Source organism: Pleuronectes platessa, chromosome 17 (genome assembly GCF_947347685.1).
Source record: "Pleuronectes platessa chromosome 17, fPlePla1.1, whole genome shotgun sequence".
NCBI lineage: Eukaryota > Metazoa > Chordata > Actinopteri > Pleuronectiformes > Pleuronectidae > Pleuronectes > Pleuronectes platessa.
The window spans coordinates 10,056,505-10,082,950 of NC_070642.1; the positions used below are offsets into that span (position 1 = coordinate 10,056,505).

The 26,446-nt window shown below is 41.6% G+C and overlaps 1 protein-coding gene across 1 annotated transcript in view; it reads left to right on the forward strand.

Moving 5' to 3' along the window:
- The window catches only part of LOC128460288 (1-phosphatidylinositol 4,5-bisphosphate phosphodiesterase beta-1), a 105,162-nt gene extending 78,895 nt beyond the window's left edge, over positions 1-26,267 (forward strand). Inside the window, exons 14-33 of the mRNA XM_053445405.1 lie at positions 1,618-1,792; positions 3,176-3,262; positions 3,687-3,757; positions 3,945-4,041; positions 4,400-4,484; positions 5,084-5,208; positions 5,300-5,454; positions 5,554-5,718; positions 5,973-6,072; positions 6,418-6,522; positions 6,643-6,758; positions 8,493-8,628; positions 9,048-9,101; positions 9,529-9,748; positions 10,756-10,924; positions 12,005-12,081; positions 12,178-12,267; positions 12,409-12,466; positions 12,661-12,747; positions 23,844-26,267. Coding sequence (XP_053301380.1) covers positions 1,618-1,792; positions 3,176-3,262; positions 3,687-3,757; positions 3,945-4,041; positions 4,400-4,484; positions 5,084-5,208; positions 5,300-5,454; positions 5,554-5,718; positions 5,973-6,072; positions 6,418-6,522; positions 6,643-6,758; positions 8,493-8,628; positions 9,048-9,101; positions 9,529-9,748; positions 10,756-10,924; positions 12,005-12,081; positions 12,178-12,267; positions 12,409-12,466; positions 12,661-12,747; positions 23,844-24,068 — 2,397 coding nt within the window. The 3' untranslated portion in view covers positions 24,069-26,267. The remainder of the gene's footprint in view (positions 1-1,617; positions 1,793-3,175; positions 3,263-3,686; positions 3,758-3,944; positions 4,042-4,399; positions 4,485-5,083; positions 5,209-5,299; positions 5,455-5,553; positions 5,719-5,972; positions 6,073-6,417; positions 6,523-6,642; positions 6,759-8,492; positions 8,629-9,047; positions 9,102-9,528; positions 9,749-10,755; positions 10,925-12,004; positions 12,082-12,177; positions 12,268-12,408; positions 12,467-12,660; positions 12,748-23,843) is intronic.
- The last annotated feature ends 179 nt before the right edge of the window (positions 26,268-26,446 follow it).

Genomic DNA, 26,446 nt, shown 5'->3' on the forward strand with positions numbered 1-26,446 from the left:
CATAATTTCATTCATCAGGATCCATACATTATTCTCTGAGAAATCAATTCAAATGTAAGAACAAAAAAGAAACTTGGAACCGCCCCATATCCATAACAGTACCAATGGTTTCATTGGTTCTGATCCAGATCAGTACCAATGGTTAAATTGGTTTAATGCAGGGCAGGGTCCAGATTACATGCCACACTCAATCCTGAACGGGTTCCATTTAAGTTGAATTGTTTTAGTGAAGCAAAGGAATGCAGTGTTTCTTATCTGTATTTTATCACACACCATGAACAAGTGCAGCAAGGATTAGATGTGTGCATGGCAGCTGAGCAAGTATCCTATTGGACAGAGAAGCTTCGGTTTAGTTTGGTGCATGTGTCACTGTTTTCTTGCTCTTAGAAGAAGTAAAACATTTAAAAGTTTGGTCATGTATATAGGTGATGAGTTGTAAAGACCCTGCTGGTGTGTATACACAACACTGGCACTGACTTTCTCGATAATCCATTATTAATATCCTTAAACACTGTGATCTTAAAGCGGGTTACCCCATGAATAAATCAGAGATCTGACTATTTCTTGTGTGCTCCCTGGAGAGAGTGCGTATTTGTGTTTAACGCTCGGTTTCCTCCCAGGAGGCGGCTTTTAGTTAAAAGTGTTAAGTTTTCAGCTGTTACATCAACAGACATCAACAGAAAGCAGAATCATCCACAGTGAATTTTAGCACAAGATGTTTTTGCCATGAATTCACACTCCGGTAAATATCATCAGCATTTACATTCTGTAGTTAGCTAATTTGTATCCAAATAGCTGTAAGTTGAACTATTTTAATGTGGGGTCGCCTTTTAAGACACGCACACAATAGGCAATAATAGCCTAATAAAATAAGTACGTAATGAATAGCAGTAAACATACGATTTCAAACTATTCAAAGCAGTCCTTCCATTCTCCAACAGATTTGACAATCAGGATATTGGATGTCATGGTGGTTCGGTGGTTGCCTCTGTTACCTCACAGCAGATAGGTTCTAGGATGTCCACAGAACTGGGTCTGGACTTTCTGCACGGTTTGCCTTTCACATATGAACATCACAGCAGGAGGTTCTCCACTCAGACACGTTAACAACATCACAGAGATATATGGAGTGTGCAGGTGAGGGCTGGTGCAGTGGCAGGATGTAACCTATTAATTCTGCTGCAGAGATCACATGGTTTTGTTTACAGCCCACTGACAGTGACGTCAGCCCTTATGACTCCTCATTTCAATGCGTCATCTCTTTTGTTTGCATATGTTGCATGTTAAAAAGCATCATCAACGCCCCACACACACACACACACACACACTTGCTCGCTGTGATCCCCCGCTGTGTTCCCACACTGGAGTTTTTACAAGGGGGCTGAAACTCAGGTCTGAAATCAGCTTATGTGAGCCCTGTGATGGACTGGTGAGCTGTCCAGCATGTACCCCGACTCTTGCCCAATGCCAAGCCCAGAACCATCAAAGGATAAGCCGTATAGATGGATGAACAGGATATTACATCAATCTGCAGAAAAAGCTTTCCTTCACTTTATATGAATCTTTTTCTTTATTTCCATGACCTTTCTTTGATTGCCATGACCTCTCTGTCTCCAGATGGAGTCCGGTGTCCCATTACCCTGCCCAATGGAGCTCATGGGTAAAATCTTGGTGAAGAACAAGAAGAAACACCACAAGACCGACGGAAGTACCAAGAAGAAATTGTCGGAGCAGGTTTCCAACACCTACAGTGATTCTTCCAGTGTGTGCGAGCCCTCCTCCCCGAGCGCAGGTACAGCACACACGCACACACACACACACACACACACACACACACACACACACACACACACACTCACATCCTCTTAACAGAGCCATCAAGCCACACTGGGACAGCCGAGTTATGATGTATCAGAAGTAAAATGTAGCCTAACGGTCTGGGCCCATCTGCTCCACGGAGCGACACCTCTGTGCCGTCCAGGAACTGAATCACTGGAGCCAAACAGTGCTATTGTTTATCATTCATCATTTTCATGGCCCTCTCCATCAGCTGGAGCTGTTATTGGCTGTTGCATACACTGCCTGTCAGGCGTCCACACTGCTAGTCACAGGGGCATCTTAAAGACTGGGCAGCAGTGTGTCAGTGTGTGTTCCTGCAGCTGTGTGTACATTATATTATAACAGGGGTGAACTTTCACGCATCTCAATTTATGGATTTTTATATTTTCACAGCTGCTCTCTGGTCGGTGTTCTCCATCATCATTCATTTCTGCATATTGGCTGCACTTCAGATATGTCGTTTGTGTGTGTGTGCCCGTGGAGTACATGCATGCTTCAGTGTTATTGTTTTACATAACATCTTGCTCTAAATAGTCTGTTCATTGTATCCTCCAGCTTTAAACAGTAATAGACAATCACTTTGAGTTTTCCTAATTGCTAAGCTGCATGCATCTTTCTTACACTAAAACACACTGCCCCCTGGTGTAAGAAAAAATGCAACACAAGTGTTAGAGGTAGACTGATCTGTGATCAAGGAATTTGAGCTTGTTTATGCCGACACATTAAGAGACATTCTGTGATAGACACTCTGTGATCAGTGTAGGTTGGATTTCAGAGGTGGGACTGGCCCTGTGAGTCTGTGATTCAGCAATCACACTAACTGCATGTCTAAACATTGATTGCAATTCGCAGTGTGATTTCATATGGAGTTCAGCTTTGGTTATCTTTTACCCACAATATTTGCGCCTCTCGCCCAGTGTCAGCTGAGGTTTGGTGATTTTTGCGTAGTCAAACAATGAAACAAAAACTGATAACATAACCTTCTGAAGTTTTTGAGCAGCCTCTCTGTGGCTGGAAAGCTGTGAAAGTACAAACTGGTCTTGTTGCTGCCCACATACTGTGATGTTCCTCTTCTCTCTGGACACTTAGAGAGATTATAGTCTGAATATCAACCTGTACGTTTAGATGCAGGGTGGACAAAAATAGTGATTTAAAAAGTGAGCTGGACAGATATTACATTGTTATTAAGCAAAAGTGCTGCACTTGTACTGAAAAGGAGAAACCCTAAATTGCCAACACTTCAAATGAAGCTTTGTTGTGTTCTATACAGTAGTTTGACCTTGTGTTTTTATAGAATGGGAGCTTTGTTCCTCAGAAGTTTGTTTTTTCCACTCAGGTTCCACCAAAGAAGAGATGGCAGATTCTTCACAGCCCTCCGAGGGTGCTGAGCTCAGCCTGAGGCCACAGGGGAGAAAGTCTATCGGTGAGTCAGACATAGTACATGACCTCAGACTCAGAGGGAAATCTTTAGCAGGGCTCTCATTAGGCCGGCGCAGAAGCTGTAGGTCAGTTCACATTAATGTCCTCAGCCAGCGTGACCTCAGATTCCGTGGCAGATCTTGAGCAGGCCTCTCATTATGTGGGTGCAGAGGCTGTGTCAGCTCCAACAAAACAATATTCAAAAGAGTATCCTCGGTGCGTGAGCTCTGTGTATTCAGCTGTCGCGGTTCCCCGTGTTTCTGCTTTAAATATAATTGAGGAAACTGATCCTAGATAAAGACTTTTTTGAAGGCTTCCAGCTTTCAAACCGCTCTGCCAATTAGATTTACACATATTTAACTTCTTTAAGGTCATTTAGCTTTATGTAATGTGATTATCTGTGACCAAATCTGTGACTCATGTTTCAGGTGAGGTGGAGGCAGAAAGTGAAGATGAAGATGATGATGATGACGACTGTAAAAAGGGCTCAATGGATGAGGTTTGTCCTTAGCTCTGCATTAAGTTAAAATACTAATTCATAGCTCAGTAGTGTGCACATCATGTGCAAAGACTGCCCCCTAGTGTCAGTATTTGATCATGCATTTAATTCCTACTGACGTGTCTTCAAAGTTCTTCTCGGTGTTTTTAAAATATTGTGTACATGTGTGTGTGTGTGTGTGTTACAGGGCACAGCAGGCAGTGAGGCATTCGCTACAGAGGAAATGTCCAACCTGGTCATCTACATCCAACCAGTCAAGTTTAACAGCTTTGAGGCTTCCAAAAGTAAGTGAGAACATAATACACATGTAGTCGTACAGCAGATAACTGCTAACAACTGCTAGTGGGGGGGAATTAAGTAGACTGTGCAAGAAACGTCTGCCTCTTTTGTCAAGGAGGATCATTTAGGAGTGCCCTGCTGTGAGGCTGCCGCTGGTTACATCTGCACTATATTCAAGGTTGTTTTGTAGTTTCTCAAGAAACAATGCGATTGGTTCAAGATTTTGGATCCAGAAGAAGTTGAACTCTCATGAACTAGTGTTGTGAAGTGTAACAGCAGCGGTACATTTGGACATCAATGTTTTAATCTATCTCACAGGTATATCATTCTGATCAATGTATCTCTCTATCTTTCTGCCTGCAGAGATCAATCGCAGTTACCAGATGTCGTCCTTCGTAGAGACCAAAGCTTTGGAGCAACTGACCAAATGCCCCGTCGAGTTTGTGGAGTATCCTTCTCTCTTTTATGGAAGCAGCGAGTCATACAACTTCATATGACTCACAGTCATTGAATCGCGCTAAAGAAACCTAATTAAAATGACTGGATTTAGTCAACAGAAACGCTTTAGTGCTTTCACTTTGAAACAGGTACTGAAAGTGCTGAAAATATTTATCTTGGTGACACAAATACACGTTGAAACTGTGGTGAAAGATCATTTTCACTCTATGTCGCTGTGAACCACATGCAGTTCATGGAAAATTAGGTGAATCCCCGACTCTAGAAGAACCAGGACTGAGACACGAGGCCTCTGCAGAAAGTGATAACATGGGCGCGGAGATGAAAATCCACAGCGCACATGTGCTGCTTCCACATCCAGTGTAGCCCGGGTGTTATGGTAGAAACAGAATCATTTTTGCTCTTTACGGCATCTGTGGCTCATCTGTCAGTGGAAGTAACAGATAATAAGATAATAAACAAAAATACATAATTAGGATTTAAATGCAGTCTTACTAGTATGCACGGCCGTACTTGCAGAAAAACCGTAGAGGTGGCAGCTGCAGCAGGAGCAGTATTTTAAATGCTCTTCCTTAACACAGCTCTGTTCAGATACAACAAGCTGCAGCTGAGCAGGATCTACCCTAAAGGCACTCGAGTGGATTCATCCAACTACAACCCTCAGCTCTTCTGGAATGCTGGCTGTCAGCTGGTGGCTCTCAATTTCCAAACCATTGGTGAGGGACGATCCTTCAATCCATCACACAGTTATTGCTATTATTAAACTGCATGTTTGATTTGACTGTGATTCTAATCTTCACTCCACAGATTTGTCCATGCAGCTGAACCTGGGCATGTACGAGTACAATGGAAAATGTGGATACAGACTCAAACCAGAGTTTATGAGACGACCAGACAAACACTTTGACCCTTTCACTGAGAGCACGGTGGATGGGATAGTAGCCAACACACTGTCTGTTAAGGTGTGTGTTGGTCTTTTATGTGTTTGTGTGGCTCTTAGTGTGTTTGAGTGTATTCATCTCTCTCTCTTTTGTTTTTCTCTCCGTACTCCTTCCTTCCAGATTATCTCAGGCCAGTTCCTGTCGGATAAGAAAGTGGGCACATACGTGGAGATCGACATGTTCGGCTTGCCTGTGGACACCAAGAGGAAAGCTTTCAAGACCAAGACATCTCAGGGCAATGCCATCAACCCTGTCTGGGAAGAGGAGGCCATTGTCTTCAAGAAGGTGAGACGAAGTGGTCACATTTAATTTGAACAGTTTACGTGCTTTGGAGTAAAGTTTCAGGTAATTTCATCGGACAAGTATTATGACACATACAAACTAAATGGTCCTTAATAGAGCACATATTTTCATCAACGTCCAGCACTCCAACAATCAAGTCGCACCAAATTACTCTAAATATGCCTAATTTTTTTTTCATCAGGATGCATGTATTATCAGGAGAGGGATTAACCTGGGTGTATTTTCTATTCCCTCAGGTTGTTCTGCCCACACTTGCTTCAATAAGGATCGCTGTGTTTGAAGAGGGAGGAAAGTTCATCGGCCACCGCATCATTCCTGTGTCGGCCATCCGTCCAGGTGAGTTTTGATTTGATATTCCCTCATTATGCAACATCATATTCAAGAATCACAAAAGAAATACGGAAGAAATATGTAGAGGCAATGGTGCATTAAAAATATATTCAATAATGCAAAGACATGTAAATAGAACAATAAAATAATGCAATTATTATTATATGCATATAAATCACTATGGTAAATTAACATATTGTTTGAATCATGAACCAGAGGATGAAATGTTTATATAAGCTACAGTTTGTCCCTTAAATATATTTAACTTATTGGATGCTATGCTACTGTGTAGGTTACTCTTCTAAATAAGCTTCTTTGCTGATGGATGTTTCTCTCACTCAAACCCTGCAGGCTATCACTACATCAGCCTGAGAAATGAGAAGAACCAGTCCCTGACGCTGCCGGCTCTGTTTGTGTATGTCGAAGTGAAGGACTATGTTCCAGACACATTTGCAGGTGAGTCAGTTGAACGTTCTCAACCCAAAACTTTTAATGTTTTGAACGGAAAACGCTGCAGGTTCAAAGTCAGGTTTGGTGTCACAAGAAAAAAAGCGTAATTTCTTCCTTTTTTCTCAGATGTCATTGAAGCTTTGTCCAATCCCATCCGCTATGTCAACCTGATGGAGCAAAGAGCCAATCAGCTGGCTGCTCTCACTCTGGAAGAGGGAGGAGAGGAGGAAGGTGACAAAGAGGTGTGTGTCATTTCTGCTGAATACATAGACTTTAGTTTTCTTACGTGTGGAAAGCTTTGTGCCATTAAACATTTTATCAATAAGATGAGCAGCCCTGCGGTCAGCCGGATGCTGGTATAGAAATTCAGGTGGAGCTCCTTAGCTTTAGTATGAGGAGGGTTTTCTAATAAAACCACAAAGTTCTTTAAAACCCACAGCCAGCACCACTGCAGTAGAAGATGGATGGTGAACCACTGCTTGTTTCCAGCACAGATATTATCAAAACACTTTGTTTGGGCTATTTTTCATTCCCAGTCCCTCAATGATAAAGTGTAGTGCAACCACAGCGGTAGCAGCACTGTTGCTGTAGTTAATCAAGTCTCTTCCAGCATCCGCCTGCAGGCCCTGATACTGGGTTTCCTCAGGGGGGTGGGTTCTTTAAATGTGACTCTGTGTACTTTCATTATTTTTCTTAAAGGTAATTCCTCACAGGGAGTGACACGTGTAATTAACAGTATATTTATATATTTTAAATGACCTGAAAGTTCACTTTTTTATGTTGGATGTGTACATAAGCAACGGCCTGCTAACACATTAGCTATACGACATTTTTAAGACTGTAATGACTGTAATCACCAATGTGTTTTAGTAGCAGTTTACGTCTGACATTTTGAATTTAAAAACCTTCCGGCACTAGAAGCATAATTTATGAACTACTGACTAACTGGATCCATGTGATGTGATACACTTTACACTGGAGCTGTGCCAACTGCTGTATATGAATCAGAACTAGAGTTGGCAGTGACCTTTAACTTCAGTGCAGGCTTCATTTGGGAGGGTTGTAACAAGTCCGGGCTGTCAGCGTTACAGTTGAAACGATTTTATGTATAGTTGTAGATGGGATGCTGTAAGTCATTTGAAATGGATCTTACGGAGAGAACAAGTAGCCAAGGATTAATGTGGGTTGCAGTGCAGCAGAGAACAGGGAAAGTGATGATATCAGAACAATTTCCAAGACTTAAGTTTGGATACAGTTAGGGTGAGAGGCCAGGCAGGACACAGGGTTATCTGAGGTTATTAGAAAGAGCGGACTGGAAAGAAGGGTTGTCCCTGAGGGGCTCCTCTTATCTGATTTGCCAGCTGATAAGATTTCCCCCAAGGGGCGGCTGACAAAGAGCGGTTTCATGCTGTGACCATGGCAACAGTCGCCCAAAAGCGGTAGAGCATTGAGAGGCAGAGCACAGTTCGCCGAGGTGAATATAAAGAGGAGCAGGGGAAGAAAGGAGAAGGTCCGGCTTCCGTGGCTGGAACAGAGATTGCCGAAACTGCATTAACCTTTCAGAGATAAGAGCGTTTAGTCGGAGGTACACACGAGCCAAGGGGAAATTAAGAGCTGCTCCGCCTCGGCACAGGACGCAATGCTGAGAGTGGGTTACCAAAGCTATGTCTACAAACTGTCCTGCAGGACACAGGTACAGCAGGGGACTCCTGAAACCGATACCACCACTTGAGGAAGTTTATACATGCAGCAGAGATGTGTTGCACTTGATGTGGGTGTGTGTGCGACACTGCCGTTAAACTTTAAATACACTTTCCGTTTTAATTGTACATTGTTCATAAGGAGCTCTAACTTATTCAAACAATTTAACATTATTGATTCGAAGACTTATTAGATTTGGTAAGTTGTTCTGTGGAGGTATGAGTGTTGAGTAGTGTAATCATTTCCATTGACTCACGAATGGGATTGATCGACAGGTGGAGGCAGGAAGCGACGCCCCCTCAGAATCGAGGGTGGACCAGAGGGTGACGACGCCGACAGAGAACGGAGTGAGCTCCACACCGATCATCGCCCCTAAGCAGCCGTCACTCGTCGGCCAGAATCCGTCTGCAGGTGCTCCATAATCATAATGTGCAATAATTCACAATCCATTGTTCTGTAGGTGCATAACAAGTTGATTTGTAAAGCTCTTACAGTAACTTTAGAATAAATGTATTTATTCTGCAATGACTATTCTGTCTTTAATCATAATAATACACTTGTAGTTTATTTAAAATATCACATGGAGAATAAATCTGGGTCTTACGGCTTAATAATGAAAAAACACAAGTAAAAGATTTAGTTTGGCTTCAAGATTATTAATCAAAACAGAAAAGATTTGCTCCCCTGCTGATTAATTGATTAGCTCTGACTTTGATTCTTTGTGGTGATAAATAAGGTTTTACTGTTCATATAAATGTGAAGTAGTGAGATAATTTGTTCAAGTGTTATTGTACCAATTACTTCATTAACTTTACCTGTTTTGTCGCCAGGCTCACTGAAACCAGCAGTGAAGAGTGAGGACATCGTTCAGAGTGTTCTCACTGGTAAGACGACGGTTTCAAACATCGGATTTTATTGAAATGATTCCTGATTTAATGTGAAGCAATGATTGGGATTGAAGGGATATTCATGACAACCTATGATAAACTATGATAATGATTGTTGTTGCTACAACATGAATATGATTCTGTGATTGTATTTGTGCTGTGGCAACACATGTTAACGTCTTGCCATTAAAGATGACTGAATTTAATTGATGAAATTGGTAAATGAGTTAAACATAGTCTGGTGTCAAGAATATAAAGGGTTTTGTTTAGTTTGCTTATGTATTAATGATACACATTTAAATTTGCAAGATAAAAATACCTTGTGAACTTGAATATTGAGACTAAATGCAACATAACCAAAAGAAATGTTGTTTTTCTTTCATTTTGCTCTCTTGACTGGTGTCCTCCATCCCCTTTCCTGCAGAACTGGAAGCTCAGACTTTGGAGGAGCTGAAGCAACAGAAGGGAATTGTTCGGGAGCAGAAGAAGCAATACAAGGAGATGAAGGAGCTGGTTCGGAAACACCACCGCAAGACCAGCGAGCTGATCAAAGAGCACACCGCTCGCACGTCCGAGCTGCAGAGCCAGTACCAGCGCCGGCGCTCCACCCTGAGGAAGATCCGCAAACAAGACGGTAAGAAAAGGTAGGTAGTCCTCCTCTTCTCCGCTTCAACCCGTTCTACCTTTTCATTTCCCCTCCCCTGTTTCGCCTTCAAACGAACTCCATCAAATATGCATCAGCACTCAAAAGAAGACAAATCCCTTGTAGACACAGTGTCACAGAGACTAGCAAATTTTTTCTGAGCAGCAAACTGTTACTGACGTCAGGGTTTTGAAGTAACTGGAGCAAAATGGGAGATTTTGGCATTATCAAATAACATGGGCTTCTGTGTAGCTCACAATTTGATGAGGTCGCTTCTTTTGGGATATTGAAAATCTAAATCTAAAATAAATAATGAGGCAAGTTTTGCAAAAGTGGGAATGCCATTGATACAATTAATTAATACATTTTCAACACAACATCAGAAGTTAACTCATAGTATATTTTGATGATATATAGTATACTCTATACACATTTCCATTCACTCTTACTGTTTTTCTTCTTTTCCTCCATCTACACTATCACACAGTCAATTACATATTAAATCCAGTGTTGCATGTTAAATAGCTCAGAGACTAAAAGTACTGGAAAGAAGTTGCCCCCCTCAGAAAGTAAAGAATGAGAATCAGTGGATAAAGGTCCCCCCCACACCGGGGGGACCCATTCAGGACCCACAGGACTCCATCATACACTGAAGGATCCGAACTCACCGCACACAGGACCTCAGAGGCCCACAGTAAAAGAAAGATAACACATTGAAGCGAGTTACTTTGAGATAAGAGTCTTCTGTGATGTTTGAAATTACTTCAAAACCCTGACGTCAGTGTTCTTAGCACCACAGCCTGAGGGGGCTCTGCAGACATGTAAAGAACGTTATTTCAATTACCAGCCAAACTGTTATCAAGGTTGCTCCGAGGAATATAGCACTTTTAAAAAATATATATATGCATATGCCCTGCATTTATGAACTGAATCTGTATAAGTTAGGCACACTTTTTTGTCCTTGAAGCAAACTCATTTGTGAATGTGTGTTTGCGTGGCCTCGTGCAGCCGGTCCGAGCACTCTCTGTCGACCCTGGACAAGGATCTGTGTGAGCTGGATCAGGAGTGTAGCCAGCAGCTTGCTGAGCTGAAGGAGCAGCAGCAGCAGCAGCTCCTCACGCTTCGCCAGGAGCAGTACTACAGCGAGAAGTACCAGAAACGAGAACACATCAAACAGGTGCTCACAAACACCCACAACAAATACATGTTTTCAAGTGAATGGAGATGCAGTCTCACAAGGGTTTTAGCTCTGTATCAGTAATAATCTTCATCCATAACACACAGGGAAACATGACAAGTTGGAGTTTTCGAACCGAAACAGGGCCAGCACTGTTCCCTAGCCTCACAGAAGTAGTGTGGACGGAGGGCGTAACAGTAGCAACAGTGATTAGTTTCAAAACAAAATAGGAGTTCATGTTTTCATTTAAATATTTAGACATATACTATATCTACACTTCCCTACATATGATCTCTGTTGTCCTCATTTGTTACTGACTATATGTAGTATGAACGTATGCATGTCTCTAATTCACTTAAAAGGCTTGCAACAGTTTTTTTTGTATTGAAACCTTCTATCTTGAATGTCTACTTAGTATTTAGTAATAATTGTCAGGCACTCATATAGATATAGAGGACTTGCAGCCTTAGTCCACGTCCAGTTTTTCCTGTAATCTCTGAACATGTTTTAGTTATTATCGGCCATCAATCTACAGCTAATTTCATACTTGTCACTGCCCGTGAAAATGGATTTTTGTATTATTTAAAAACATTTCCTTATATATACTTCTCCAGGATTAATGATACCAGTCAGAAACACATGTGACACACACACACACACAAACACAGGAGCTTGCCCTGACTTGTATTGGATTTGATATAGCGCTGACTGTCCAAAAGCTCAGAGAGGCTAATGCAGATGAACCAGATGAAGCAAATAATGAATAAATGAACACTGCAATAAACTCCAGAGCACCTCCACCCCCCCTCAGAATACTACTGCAGTCATTCTGCTGCCTATGCACATGTTCTGGTGCTTGGTGTGGAAAAATCAATGTCTTCTGCTCCAGTACACCTGTGCTGTGAGCACAGCTGAGGTGTCAGAAATGGAGGTTGTGTTGTTTCCCTGATCTGAGTGCAGCTTGATTGGGATCAGAAGGTCATCAAATGAAGTTGAAGTGAAATATGAACTGGCATTATTAAGAATGTCACACAGACTAAACAAAAATGTTGCTCTGTCCGATTTTGACTTTGTCTCTAGCTGGTTGAGAAGCTGACCACCATAGCAGAGGAGTGCCAGAGTGCTCAGCTCAAGAAGATCAGAGACATCTGTGAGAAGTAAGTACACAGCAAAAACACACATTCACAGAACCGCACAGGAACCCTGGTTCATTCTCTCTCTCAATGTTCCCCACTTTGTTTCATTACACACAGAGAAAAGAAGGATCTGAAGAAGAAGATGGACAAGAAACGGCAGGAGAAAATAACCGAAGCCAAATCTAAAGACAAGAATGTGACGGAGGAGTAAGTATTTGTATTTGATCTGGTGAATAAAGTGTGGGTTTGGTTGTTATACATCTTATGACCACTAGATGTCACTGAATACTAAAGATTTAGTACCACAGGGGCTGGTTCATTTATCTTACTGTAAACTTCTTCCCTCAGAGAGAAGCTGGAGATCAACAGATCTTTTGTCAATGAGGTGGTGCAGTTCATCAAACGGGTAAGAGATGATCATAGAAAAAGTATAGTTTGATAGATAACTTTCCATAATCAATATCACTGTATTTTGCACCATCAGTAGAGTTACATGCTACAGTTCATACACCCATATGCTTACTTATTTATGGATACCTCCATTGTGTTTGTGTGTGTGTGTGTGTGTGTGTGTGTGTGTTTGTTTGTGTGTGTTTGTAGTTGGAAGATGCACAGAGTAAAAGACAGGAGAGACTACTGGAGAAGCACAAGGACATCCGCCAGCAGATATTAGACGAAAGGCCAAAGGTACGACATTTATTATCTACTGCATATCAATATATTTGATTCCTTCACAAATCCCTGGTCTGTCGATTGACAGGATCCACCAGGGACCAGTGGTCACGCAAAAGATAAACACATTGTGTCATATTATAATTTGATGTGGCTACAAATTGAAATCCAGTAGCACAATCATCAGAATTGTATCTTAAATCTGCAAAACAAATCTGAGCTGTAAAAATAAGCAAAAATATCAACGCACTCCTGTTATGGAAAATTTAAAAGCCTTTATATGTGCGGTTAATGTAACAAAGAGCACCTTATTGTTGTTTATAAATATATTTCCAGAGTGTATGTATCAATATTGTTACCACAAAGGTAGATGTATAGACTGTATATAATAATATACATGTATGTTACTTAGAGGTGGATGTTATTTTACACATATTCAGCATAAGTAAGTACTGTAAAGCTTTTTACAGATTTTTATTAAGTTATTTGTTGTTCTGAAGAAAAAAAAACATAACTTTGGTTTAGTGTACGTCTCTAAAACCAATCTTTTTAACCAAACACCAGCTTCTTATTTTTACCACTAGGTGGCGACATTAACCAGGTTTAGTTTGATGCTGCTTATAGATGCTGCACTGTCTGGTACTTGTGTGCAAAATGAAAGAAAAAACATTACAGAATAAGAAGATGTTGGCGGTTTAAATGCTAATTCCTGCTTCATTGTCCATGGTAAATAGTTCATCTACATGTACGAGTTGAGGGTTTGTGTATTAGTGAAGAGCGGTTAATTGCGCTTGTGCTGTAGCTGCAACAATGGCTGTAATACATTCATGGCACTCATCCAGATGCTACATTTACTTGGGTTTATTGTGAGGTGAGCACTTGTGTGTGCCTGTGGGAGTTCTGCTTTTCTTCTATACGAGTTCTCAACCTTGACATTGTGACTGTCATTGTAGGAGGGCTTTGCAGCTGAAGAGCATGGTAAGACCCTTGTTCCATCCCAGTGTTCAGTATTAATATAGCATCAGTGCAGCAGCATTAATATGCAAGCTTTTGTAAACCCGGGCCACTGACTGGCAACAAGTGAATGTGCACTGAATCTCTATGATGTTTAAATTATTGCTACATTTTTTATATAAGCGCAATAAATAGGCTGCGTCACTGTAATTTATCAGTAATTGGCATCGCATGGTGGCATCACAGCGGCAGCAGATTGGCCTGTGCAGTGAGATCACACCCCAGTTGGAGTGTTCAAATTTAATCCCACCTGTCAGTGTCCTTGAGCAAGATCCTCTACACTAATCAGAGTAAAGGGGAATTAACTTCACCATTGTAGGCTTGTTATTATTGTATGTTAACACACTGCACTAACACAGAATGTTGTTCTCCTGACCCTATCAAGAGGCGCAGTCTTCTCACATGTAACATATCTTTAACAGGAACCCATTACACCAATTATTAGCGTGTATTGTTGAAGTGATCATCATGAAAATATAATATCTCTCTCTCTTATTTTCTTCATCTCTTTCAATGAGCTTGATAAGATGTTGTTGCAGTGCAGTGAAAGCCATATTACATCCCAGTGCCAGTGCAAAGAGGATTGCCTCTGCTCTGCCAAGGAAACACTCTGCCGTGCTCCTCCGATCATGTCATGTTGTCAAAGGAGTACGGTGCACATTTAAAATACTCATGAGAGAGTGAGTGTGTGTTTTTTTAGACATATACATTAATACAAAGTCTCCTGCTGGAGACAGTTCCCTGGCCGCCCACTCTCAGAGTGACAGCTCCCTGTTCCTTTAAACCTCTCGGAGTCGAGTGTGGGAGGTGCAGCACAGACGTGCACCTCAGTGCAGCACAGACATCCTCATGTGAGGTGATGGGCTGTGTTCCACAAAGCTGCAGTAGGGAGAGACGAGGTGAATATGTGCTAGAGAGACCTGTTTGAAAACGAAACAGGAGGATAAACTCAGAGATAACTGTATTTGCCTTGTCAACCAGTTGGTTTTCGTGTAAGTGACTCAGGTTACTGTGTTCCTGTGGCAGCAGTCAGTCTTTAAATAGCTGCTCAAGCATCTTTGACAATAACACGCCAATGCACTGATTTCACCAATATGAGCTGTGTCAACTAGTGTCATTAGTGTCTAATCAAGATTGAATTAAGCAAGTTTCCTTTGATTAGAGAGGGAGGCTCATGCTGCTCCGCTTTCTTTTCCTTTTCTAGCTCACTTTAATATTGCAATCAGATTTCATTCTGTTAGCAATTATTGTTTCCCACAAAATCGTAACTGATTATCCATCACCTAGCCCGCTGTCACAATCTCTCCTCTAAATTGACATCCGCATCATGGCAAATTTAATTTGCCGGAAGGGGGGCCATTGCATAGTAATCAACCACCTCTGCAATATCTGTTCTCCTGCTATGGCTGTCATCTGTATGCAAAATATGCAAGAGATGTCAGAGGGACACGGCTCTGGAGACAACGAGCAGAAGATGCTCAGGGTTATGTTTGTTTAATAAAATCAGGACGCCTCCCACAACGCCCATAGTAAAGAATCCATTTAAAGTGTTACATGATTCAGTTAAATCGTATTAAAATACAGCGACAGAACCGTGTCGAACAAACTGGTATCGTTCATACCTTGAAGAGCAACAGATCTCAGGGAGATCTTGCTTCATCAATTTGATCATTTTTATTTTCAACTGTCCATTATATATCTGAGAGTTAGAGCAACGCTCCAGAGAGAAGTGAAGAAGTTGAGGCAACTAGGCTGTGATTTGTAGAAGACCTGATTTTTATTTTATATCGTGATGAAAGCCAGAAAAGCTCTAACAAATATATAAAGATTTCACTGAAAATAATAAGAAGTAAGTCAATATATGAATCAGATTTTGAATGTACAAGTGCACTTCATCCTGTCGTGGCTGAAATGAGTTTTACATTACATTATGTAAATGTAATGAAACTTTTATCCAAAGCGACTTCCATTAGTGCATTCAACCATTTTAGGGGTTCAGTATCTTGCCCAAGGACACTTCTGCATGCAGATGGGGAAGAGTGGGGATTGAATCGCCTACCTTCTTGTTGGAGGACGACCACTCAACCCCTAGGCACTAAACCCCTAGGTCACACCGCCCAGCTTTTACAACAACAAACGCACACAAATCTTGAATATTTATAATACTCAGTGTTGAAAACAGATAAAACCTACAAATAAAAGAACCTAGAGAAATGAGCCTGGAGAAAATATTTTCAGCTGGAGCTCAGGACTTCAGAACCACTGACTGGTCTGCGTGTCGCTGTCAACAGGCACCACATTGGAGGATTTTCACAGCCATGATGAATCTGAGCTGTGACTTTTCTTACATGGTCTTTCTCATTCTGAAGAGGTTCCTGTCTCTTATTTTCTTTTTTCTTTTATCACCTGAAAATACTTTGTTAGCCAGATGTCACTGCATGTATGACTGAACCTCGACAAACTAACTTTAAATATGAATGTCTTAAATTTGGATCACTTAGGAAACACTGTTTGGTAATCAATATCAGGACCAATATGATATGATCATTGATGTAGTCAGCAACATGGCTCTGTGAGTGTGATCAGTGTATCAGTAGAGAGTCATTGCCCAGTTATTCCAATGTTTGTCGGTTACATTCATCTAAAGTAATTTATTCCAGCTGTCTAAGTCACTGAGCCAACACTGCTATGAGCAGGTCACTGGCCTTGTGAAGCAGCCCCATCTGTGTGTGTGTGTGTTTGTGCGTGTGTGTGTGTGTGCGTGTGTGTGTGCGTGTGTGTGTGCGTGTGTATGTGCGTGTGAGTAAACTGAAGATAGTTGAACAGATAAATATAGAATGCTAAAGGACGGGATGACAGGATGTAGACAGCTCCTATTGATGGATGAAAGCTCAAATATTCCGGATACAGGTTTTGGGTTTTTGGCATCATTTACCATAAAAGATTGCAAGTGGACTAACATCAGTGTGTTAGGAACTACCTAGAATGAAAGACACCATCTTGAAGAAAAATATGCTAAACCTTTACTTTGACTTTTTATGTTAGTCCATGTCCCGTCCCCTTACATGTGGGGTTTATAACCTATATTGCAGCCAGCAACCAGTTGGCGATCAAGATGAAGTGGCGTCACTTTTGGGTAGCTGTCATGTCGACCATCTTCGTATACAGTCTCAATAGGCACAGGCATCAAACTATTTAAAGCTGAAGTTATGTAAAAATTTAAGAAACATATAAGCTTTATCTCTATTATATAAGAGGCTGAAACTTTTATTAATTAAAGTCTGAGTAGGTGAAGGTGATCAATTAAACTGTAAGCAAAGGGAGAAAGGGAAAAGAAAGACGTGGCAACATATGTCGTCACTCGCAGCGTGTGTGCTCAGGTGTCAGTGTCCTGCAAATGATCCAATCAAAATGCCCCCCGGGAGCCAGCAGTACCCAGCACGATGACAAGGGCAGTTTCGACACACCTCAAAATCGTACATCCTTTCATGTAGCCTCCTGTCATCTTCCCGTCTTGCTCTCAGACGCAAGGTCAAGTTCCCAATGTCACCTGTTATTATTCACACATTAAGTCAGTGTGCTCTTTTTATTAGTGGGTAAAGGAAAATACAGACTCACTTGTGAAGTTTATGATCTTCTGAGAGTGTTTTGTGACTTATAATCGTTCTAGAGTTTCATTTTTATACTTGCAGCTGCATATTAAGAATTGTGTCTTTGATTTAAGTCAGCTCATGTCCTGAATACTAAAAGCTGAATAAGATTAGGGGAAGTTACTAACTATAGAGCAGGGTTTTTTCAAGTCAAAGAAATGTTGTGCTCTTGTCTGATAAACTGTCGGAGCTAGTTGTCAGTTCACAGTTTTATTCGACCAATCTACACGGTAAAAGATGGACGTCCAGTGTAAGGAAGGCTTACCACACCATGTTGTTATACCTGTGTACAAGGCATCCCCTCCACACGCCCCTTTGGCAGTGAAAGGGATATGAAATAGTGATAAGGCAATATGTTTCAGAATAGTATGCGTCGGTGTATGTGTGTGTGTGGTGTGTGGTGTGTGTGATTATATTGCGGGGGGGGCTGATTCTTTCTACTTAGATTAAAAGGAGGATCTGATCCTATGGTGTGTCCCCCCCTCACTGTGCAAGCCTTTAACCAACACGCATGTATGCGCACACACACTCATTCGTTAGACAAGCAGGAGTCCTTTGCGGTCGTCATGGAAACTCCCCACCCCCCACCCACCCCTCCCCATATCCCATATCCCCATCAATCCCACTCTCCGCAATCTGTTAATTTGGAACCGAGTCCTCGTGACGCAATTTCAGCAACGGTTACTGGAGGTGGAGGACGATGAGAGGAGGGAGGAATAGAGCGAAGGGGAGGGGAAGGGGGTGGGGGGGGACACGGGACAGGTTGGAGGAGACGCAGAAGATGAGAGCGAGTCTGAGCCCACCCTCCTTTTTCCACTGTCTCTCTTTTTTTGTAATGTCCCCCTCTCTTGCACTGCTTGATGAAGTGGTGGTCACTATGTTGCCTCATAGCGAAGTTTGATCTGCATCATCTCTGGGTGGTCTGTTTGCATCAATAGTTCACTTGTGCCCATGCACAAACACACACACGGACACACACACACACACACACAATACCCGCAGGGAACACCGTGTGCAAACCAGGGGGCAGTGAAGTAAAATCCATCGTGAGTTTGTGACTGTGCAACACTCGGTTACCACTCTTCTCTATTATGCTAGCTGCTATTTTAGTGCACGAGCGTTCATTATGTATGCCCACGTGTGCTAATGAAGCTCTCCAGGGTTGTGCTCCGTCTGAGGAACACTCCAGACTCCTGAAGCTATCCCTCTCTGCAAGGCAGTTCTGAGGTTTATGGCTTTAGCTGGACCTACATGTCAGTTGAGAACGGCACCTCTGGGGCCTGATAATATGCAGAAGAGAGAATGGGTGGATGTGAAAAGAAAAGTCAGTGATTTTATTAAAGTTTAAAAAATGTATCACCAGTTACTTCCATTGTAACGGATTTTGCTGCAACACTGCTCACCCCTCCATCGTCACGGTGGTGAGTAGATAGTGACTTTTCCTTTTTCTGTGAACTATCCCTTAAAGCTTTACAGCAACGGGTTGTTTCAGATGAGAAAGGTCAGTGGAACTTTCAAAACAGTGGTGGTGACCCTCATCTCATTTCTTGGACATGGGATCTTGGGTTTAGCCTAATTGAGCTGTGTTTAGATAAGCAGTGTTTGTCAAGGTCAGGACACACATAGCGTTACACGTCACACATTTTACGTAACGAGGTTGCTTGGCCTGGCTCCGTGTCACTGAAGACTGTTTCCAAGCAGCGACACCATCTTATCGTGACCGTAAGACGTTGCGCGGTTAACGCAGCTGCGTACTGTAGCTTAGGATGTGGTGGGCTGCCAGTGGAAGAGGTTTTTGGCAGCGCTGCAGCAGCAGGCGTTATGTCATGGCTCAAAGCAAAGAATTAATTTGGCTCTTCGGAGGCCTTCTCCACTTCCCCTGATAGATCTTCAAAACGAGGACAGCTGGTGAAGAAGGTCACTGAGTGCTGTATTTTAAGAAAGGCCGATATTTGTGTGTGTATGTGCATGTGTGTGTGTGCTGGTTGGGAGTGTGTGGGGGGTAGGGGGGGGGGGGGTTGTTGATGGATGACAGATCTTCAGAGATGAGAGGCAGATTTAAAAGCTGGCTGGAGAGCTGCCGTGGCTGGTTTGTGTCCAAACAGAAACTGGACCGCACACACACACAAACATCTTTAGGCTATATACACTATGCAGAAGTACACACAGCGAAAGTGCACATGCAAACGTAGAATAGACAGAGAAATGCACAGTATTCTAACCTTAAAGGACTATTTGTTTCCACCTCATTATGCAGTGGTTCAGAACCGTTGTGCAAATCGATGTCTCAATCAGAATTTAATCCGATTTAGCATGGCAATGAGGAACCATTAGCTCCATGAAGCCTGAAACGTATGTTTAATGAGAGACATCTTCACTTCAAGAGAAGACTTTCAGATGTTTGGTGATGATCATTAAGGCTTAGATCAGGAATACTATTTCTGTTCTCTCAATTTTCCATCTTTCTATGATTCCTTGAGATTTCCCTTTGAGAAAACAAAGTGCGGGCATTACTGGGATCCAAACTCTAACAGACGGCTGCCACTGTTTGCTTCTGAGCTGTTGATTATACTCACAGGACACACACATGGATTCAAGCAGTCAAAGACGGACACATGTCTTTCTGGTGAGTGCCTGGTGCCTGGCTCCTCTGCCCCCTGCTCCCACCTCCTTCACATGTCCCATGGTGTCATCAGATGGGAGAAAGATGACAGCTTTAATCATAGGGTGTTTGTGCCTCAGCAGGCAGGCTGTACACACATACACACACACACTCACACACACACTGTGCAGTCTGTCCCACCCCTAAGTAGGTCATGCGCAGTGCAGAGCGGGGAAAGAGAGACGAGCTTTGGTGCATCTTTAGCCATCTGGTTGCGACGTGCGGGATGGCCTCTCTGTGAGACCCACAGAGAGAGTGAGAAAGAAAGAGAGAAAGAAAAGAGGAAAAAGACAGTGAGAGGAAGGCAGCGAGGGAGGCATGTTTCGGGGAAGGTGACCTTGAGATGCCATGTTTGGTGGGGGCTCTCACACACGTCAATGAGGCACTCAAAACATCTGAAAGACACAAGTCAAGAGCTCCTTCATTTTGCATAAAGACAGACGGCATCGGGTACAGTGCAGCTATTTGTGGTAACTGGCTGATTGGGTCTCACTTGTGTTCAGTATTTTACAGCACATACATTTAAATGCACATGTGACTTATTTGAATTTTTCATTCTGCTCGGGTTTTAGGTTTTTATAAGAAACATATTACACACAGTATTTGTGGTGAATACAGCTGAAGAGATGGAGGAGTCGTCTGTGGATTTCTTGTGAATGTTTCATGAATTCTGATGGAAATATTCATTGTATTCTAACAACAACACGGCAACAGACCGTGAAATTGAGTTTTGAAACTACTGAATACCAGACAGTACTTTTTCCAACGTAATTTCCACAAGATGTGACAGGGCACACCAAAGCTTGTGTATAAAGATGGACGACACGTCTCCACTTCCTCCCACTATCCAGAAATTAAGCTAAAATGTCCCAGATCCGAACACTGCCATCTTGTGCGTTTGAAGCCGTGATCTGGGCAGAAGTGATCGGAGGTTAGAGATTTGGAGGTCCTGCATATGCCAGAAGTCAGTCTCGGCTGTCAATCATGATGGTTTACCCAGTTATTATAGCATCAAATATTAAACTTACCTGAAAAATGTATGCTTGGAAAATCATTAGCGCTATAAGGACTAATTAAAAGGACAGAAACCATATTTGAGAAAAAAATATTTGATACATTTTAGGATTAGTATATATAACGCAGCCAGGGTGCGATCGAGATGCTTTGGCTATCTTCCATATTAAAATTATATAATAATAATAATAATAATAATAATAATAATAATAATAATAAATTATAACTTAATACAAATTTTGGCATAATGACAATTTTTATTTAACAAAATATATTTCATGTTTAATACAGAATTTTTTAAGTAACATATAAGTCTAAACTCAGGAAGGTTGCATGGCATAGATCAGGAAATATCTGATCAAATAATAAGTAAAGTAGCTTAGGAATATGAGCAGAGGTCATTTGATACTTAGAAATAGTACCGTAATAAGATTGAATACATGAAGACACATCTTGATCTGGACTCAAAGCCTATTGAGCCCTTCCTCATACATACAAACACACTCATAATATACATAACCCAATATCATATGATATACCTCTTTCCCAGTATAGGAATCAATTTAATAGCAATCAAGTGCTTTGTAAGCGGTTTTCTCATTTTGTTATGCAGAGCTCTCAAATGAAATTACAGTGCCATCTTATAACCTGAAGTAGAGAGGGAAGAAAATGAGCCCGTCCAGAGCCTGATGACAATCCATAACCTTCATTCCCACTCCCCTCCTTGTGTTCTCTCATGGGTCAGAAGTTAGGTGTGAGATTGAAGTTGGCCCTCGGTCGATTAACAAAGGCTTCTCACACAAAATATGGATCCCAGATAAAGCCTGTTGGAGCTTGCAGGTAATTTCGACCTCTCATAATGCTGACGTGACTGTATTGAGCGATGAGACTCTGACACCATTCGTCTTAGCAGCTTTTCTTTTAATTACTGCTCTCCCGTGGGAGCCTGTCGGGTAGTTAAACAGAGAAATCAGCATTACAGCAATTATTGGCGCACAATGAAATGAATACAATCTTGTCATCTGTAATCATTGGGGGCGTCTATGCCTGGGAGAAAACAGCTTCTCCTTTCTAGTTCTCGGAGAGAGAAGGGAGTGTGGTAGTAAATGGTTGCAGAGGTGTCTGCCTCAGCGGACAGAGGCGCTTGTCAGGGGTTCAAGGTCATGTCCTATCCGTCACTCTGTCCCTAGCCTTTCTTTTCAGTCTCTACTGTATGTAATGGAATTAAGGTCCTATCGAGTCCTATGAAAAGTCCTATGAAAATCTGTTTTTACATAAAAGTCTTGGTTACTCTTGCAGCATCAACTATATCTCATCATATGCAACACAGCAAGGAAAGTGAAGAAATCATTAGAGATGCTGTAATCAGTATTACAATGGTTCAGGTGACTATATGTAATGTGAAAGTTGAATCAAGATAAATATCTTTTAGCTATTTTCCTTGGTTTAACATAACTTAGGTGTTTGGTGTTTGGGTTAGCCAGCAACATTTGTGTCCCTGGTGTTTCTAGATGGATGGAGTTTTAGTAGAAGCCCAAACTTTGAAAACCAGACAAAGTGAACACTGTGGTGCATTGAGCTGCAAATGAGCCAAATATTTCCATTTGGAGTTGGTGGAGACCAAACACAGAGCTAAAAGGAGAGCAAATAATGGAATTGCACTTGTTGGTTTTTATAGAATAATGACCTCCGTCTTGATTTCTTGATTTGTAATTTAACAAAAGTTTGCTCAAATGTTCACCAGAGCTGATGTGTTTACAATGATCCTAGCAGATTTGTTTAAAGTTTACTGATTCCATTCCTAAAACAGGAATAAATTGCATTTAGTTTTCTGAAATGTCTAAGCTAAGGTATGGAAATATTTGATTATCCAGCTCTCTTTCTACGTCTATCTGTATATATCGCTGTCTTGTTACATTATGCTTGCATGGCATATGAACAAGAAGCAGTAACTCCTTTGCAAATTGTTGCCGAAATGTTCAAGAATTAGGAGATCTGATTTCTGGGCGAGAAGCTGCTATAAGACAATGTTGTCAGGAAAGACATGTTCCTGGGTCATGGTCATGTTCCTGGGTCACCGGTCATGTTCCTGGGTCATGGGTCATGTTCCTGGGTCACGGGTCATGTTCCTGGACCCATCAGGTTCATGACATGTTGAGTGTTTGCCTGTCGAACAGTCCTCTTTGTCGATTAGGCAGCTCATGATCGTTAACTCTGCTAAGTATGTTGTGTCTTTGCTTGTAAAGAGGGTCATGCAATAAGCACTGGTTTGTGGAAGGATGTGGCATTGGCCGGGGAAGAATGCTTTCAAATTTGATGTGGATCCAGAGCACTCTCTTTTATCACTTCTCGTAACATTGCAAAATAATACATTTGAAATATTTCCCTCTGGTTCTCATGAAATAATGTCTGAATCTTGACATAAACAAATCAAATCATATAAACTATATGATTATATGATCTGAACCAGATCATATAAACTCTGTGTAAATGAGTGTAAATGATTTGGTGCAGATCTTCCAACTAGTTTTCCTGATATGTTTCTATTATAAGAGCTAGATGGATGTACTGCATTGTTTGGCCTTGGTGGAGAAAATCTCTTTACTGAGTTCCGTGCTAGTTCAGTTTGTTCACTTCTGATAATTGCTTTGCTCCTTATAACCTCCTTCGTCAAATATATAACACTCCACATTAGACGTTTAATGTTCTAGTGGTGTTATTTTCCCTGATGTAGAGATTCTCCGTTGATTGGAGTGTTCTTCTCTCTGCAGCTACAGAGCGATCTGGACCAGGAGTACCAGGACAAGTTTCGCCGGCTACCTGTGGAGATCCAAGAATTTGTTCAGGACAGCAGCAAGGCCAAGCTTAGCGACGACGGAGTCAACGCAAACCTGGTCACGTCCTCGACGGCGGAGAAGCTCAACCACAAGGCGTCGCAGTCTGAGGACGACACGGAGGAGGGCTCGTCGGAAAGAGTGTACGACACATCCCTTTAGAGATTTGATCTCGGCTCCATGCTTCACACTGGGACACTGGTTGCTGGATGTGTTTGTGGCGACAGATGTATCATGAGACTGCCCCAACTTTGGTCCTAATTTTAACCAGAGGGAGGATTAGATCAAATCTGAGCCTGAAGTGGTGAGTAGAGGTTCTCTCTACGTAGAGTGCAGTCTTGTCCACTAAACCATTCTTTTTTGTGTATTTGTATGTTGCCTGTATTTCGTCGTCTCTTTCGATACGGCCACAGGATGTGTTACAAAGCACTAACTATTTGCAGGAAATAACTTACTTGAACTATTGCACAGAGAGAGTAGTTTCTTTTTATGATTTTCTTTTATTATTATCATGATATTGACAGTAGTAGTAGAAGTGGTCAGTGAGGTGTGTGGTGCCAAGGTTTTGAATTAACTTACAGTGGTCATGTCAGTAAAGTGGAGTCAACTTGTACTGTAGAGAAACCACTGCATATTCAGCCTTTACAGCTTCCATCTTTATAAGATTTAGATTCACACATCCATTGCACTGAAGGCTCACTACGTAACTATGTAACTCTTACTTAAACCCAGAGGCACTGGTGGCTTGCTGGTTCTCTATTTTGTTCTCACAGAACTAAGCCTTTGTGTTGCTGCTATGTTGTTTTTAAAACCATCCATTTTTAACCATTATTTGGTTTTGTATGATATTTGGCATGATAATGTTATGCAGTGGTCTGTCATCAATTTCTTTCTTCTTTTTAAATCCTGGCTACTTTTTAACAAGTTTGTTTGGACTGTGGGCAGCTCTGTCCAGAGAGGGAGCGAAGGGAACATGTGCTGTACAGTATCTGCATGTATTTGACCAGCTGTAAACGTTTCACTAGCTCAGTAGCAGAGATGTTTATTAAATGTAAATCTATTTTCTCTTAAACATTTAAAACTGAACCTGCAAAATAGTGGGACCCGGCGTGGCTTGATGCATCACTGTGGCAAAAAACTGAAAAAGTTGTTTTTAACGACACACCTTTTAACAACAGATCCAACATCCTCTGGCTCGAGCCAACAGGTTACTCATTGCAGCCTCTCCCTTTGTACCCTTGAGCTGATAATGTCAAACCAGGACATTCAAACAAAAGAGGATTCCTTCTGTAGTTCTGTAGAAGTGGCTTCTTTCTTAACACTGTTCACTGTGCACCTGCCCAGTACATGCATGGGACAACAGGAGATACACTGGCATTTCTCCCAATCACGGCCCACAATTGGTAGCTCTAGGCTGAAGTGAGGGAACAGCTCTGTCATTTTTCAGCAGACCCCCAAAACGCTTAGTTCAGAACACCAGCGTGAACATGATCTCATGACAACTGACCTATCTCCTCTTTAAAGGTTGTGTGTGTGGGAAATTCTAGAGAGGCCTTCAGATATCATAAATACATGAAAGGTCCTCTCCAGAGCCATTGTTTTGATTTGTCCACTGAAACATGGTGGTGCAACAAGGTTGGACTCCGTGGAAGAGTCCATGGCTCATTCTGAGTGAACGAATAGACCATGCTTCTGAGTTACAGCTAATTAAACATCAATGAAAACAGAATGATGGATATTATAATCAAGATCCCCCAATAGATCACCCTGAATCCTGCACACTGGCCTCTAACTGTGCTGCCAGTAGCCACACAGGAAGTGTTTCCTACTTCCTTAACTGTCCGGTGCCATTTCACTCATTTGTGTGTCATTTTATATCAAATCATATTTCAGCCGAGTTTCCTTTAAGAGAAATACTTGTTGAAAGTGACGGATAACCTGACATGTGAGTACAAACTACTTAAAAACAAAACAAAAAAAAAGATGATGTTGATGTGAGAGTCCTGTGCCTTTGAATTGGTTTGCCTTGTTTGATGTTGAATGTGTGAAATGCATCATTGTTTCAAATGCCATCATACTATACAAAGCTGTCTGATATTGAATAGACCGTGTGCACTTTTTAGTACAGTACCACTACTGAGTAATGCTTGTGATGAGCAGTATTTGACATGTGTCTCATGAGAAATGCGAGACGTCCTTCTTCTCGTTTTGTCTTGAACCAACTTTATTTAACAGCCCCTCCTCCCTTTTCATCAAGTGTATGCACTCTGGAAATGTAAATGTATGACACAAAGGATAAAATATGAAGTTGATGAAAAAAATACATAGTGTAAAGGGACTTTGCCTGTAATTAATAATAAATGTGGCTATTATTGTACATTGCTGGAGTGGAGTTGTGTGTCTTTTAATTTGCCATTGGTGAAACTAATATTGTGTTTTTCATATTTATTCCTTCATCTCAAACCCTTTATGTCTGTGTTTGTTAATTACTATCATTCGTTTATCCTGTTGTGTTCTTTATTTTCTAAATTTGTATTCAT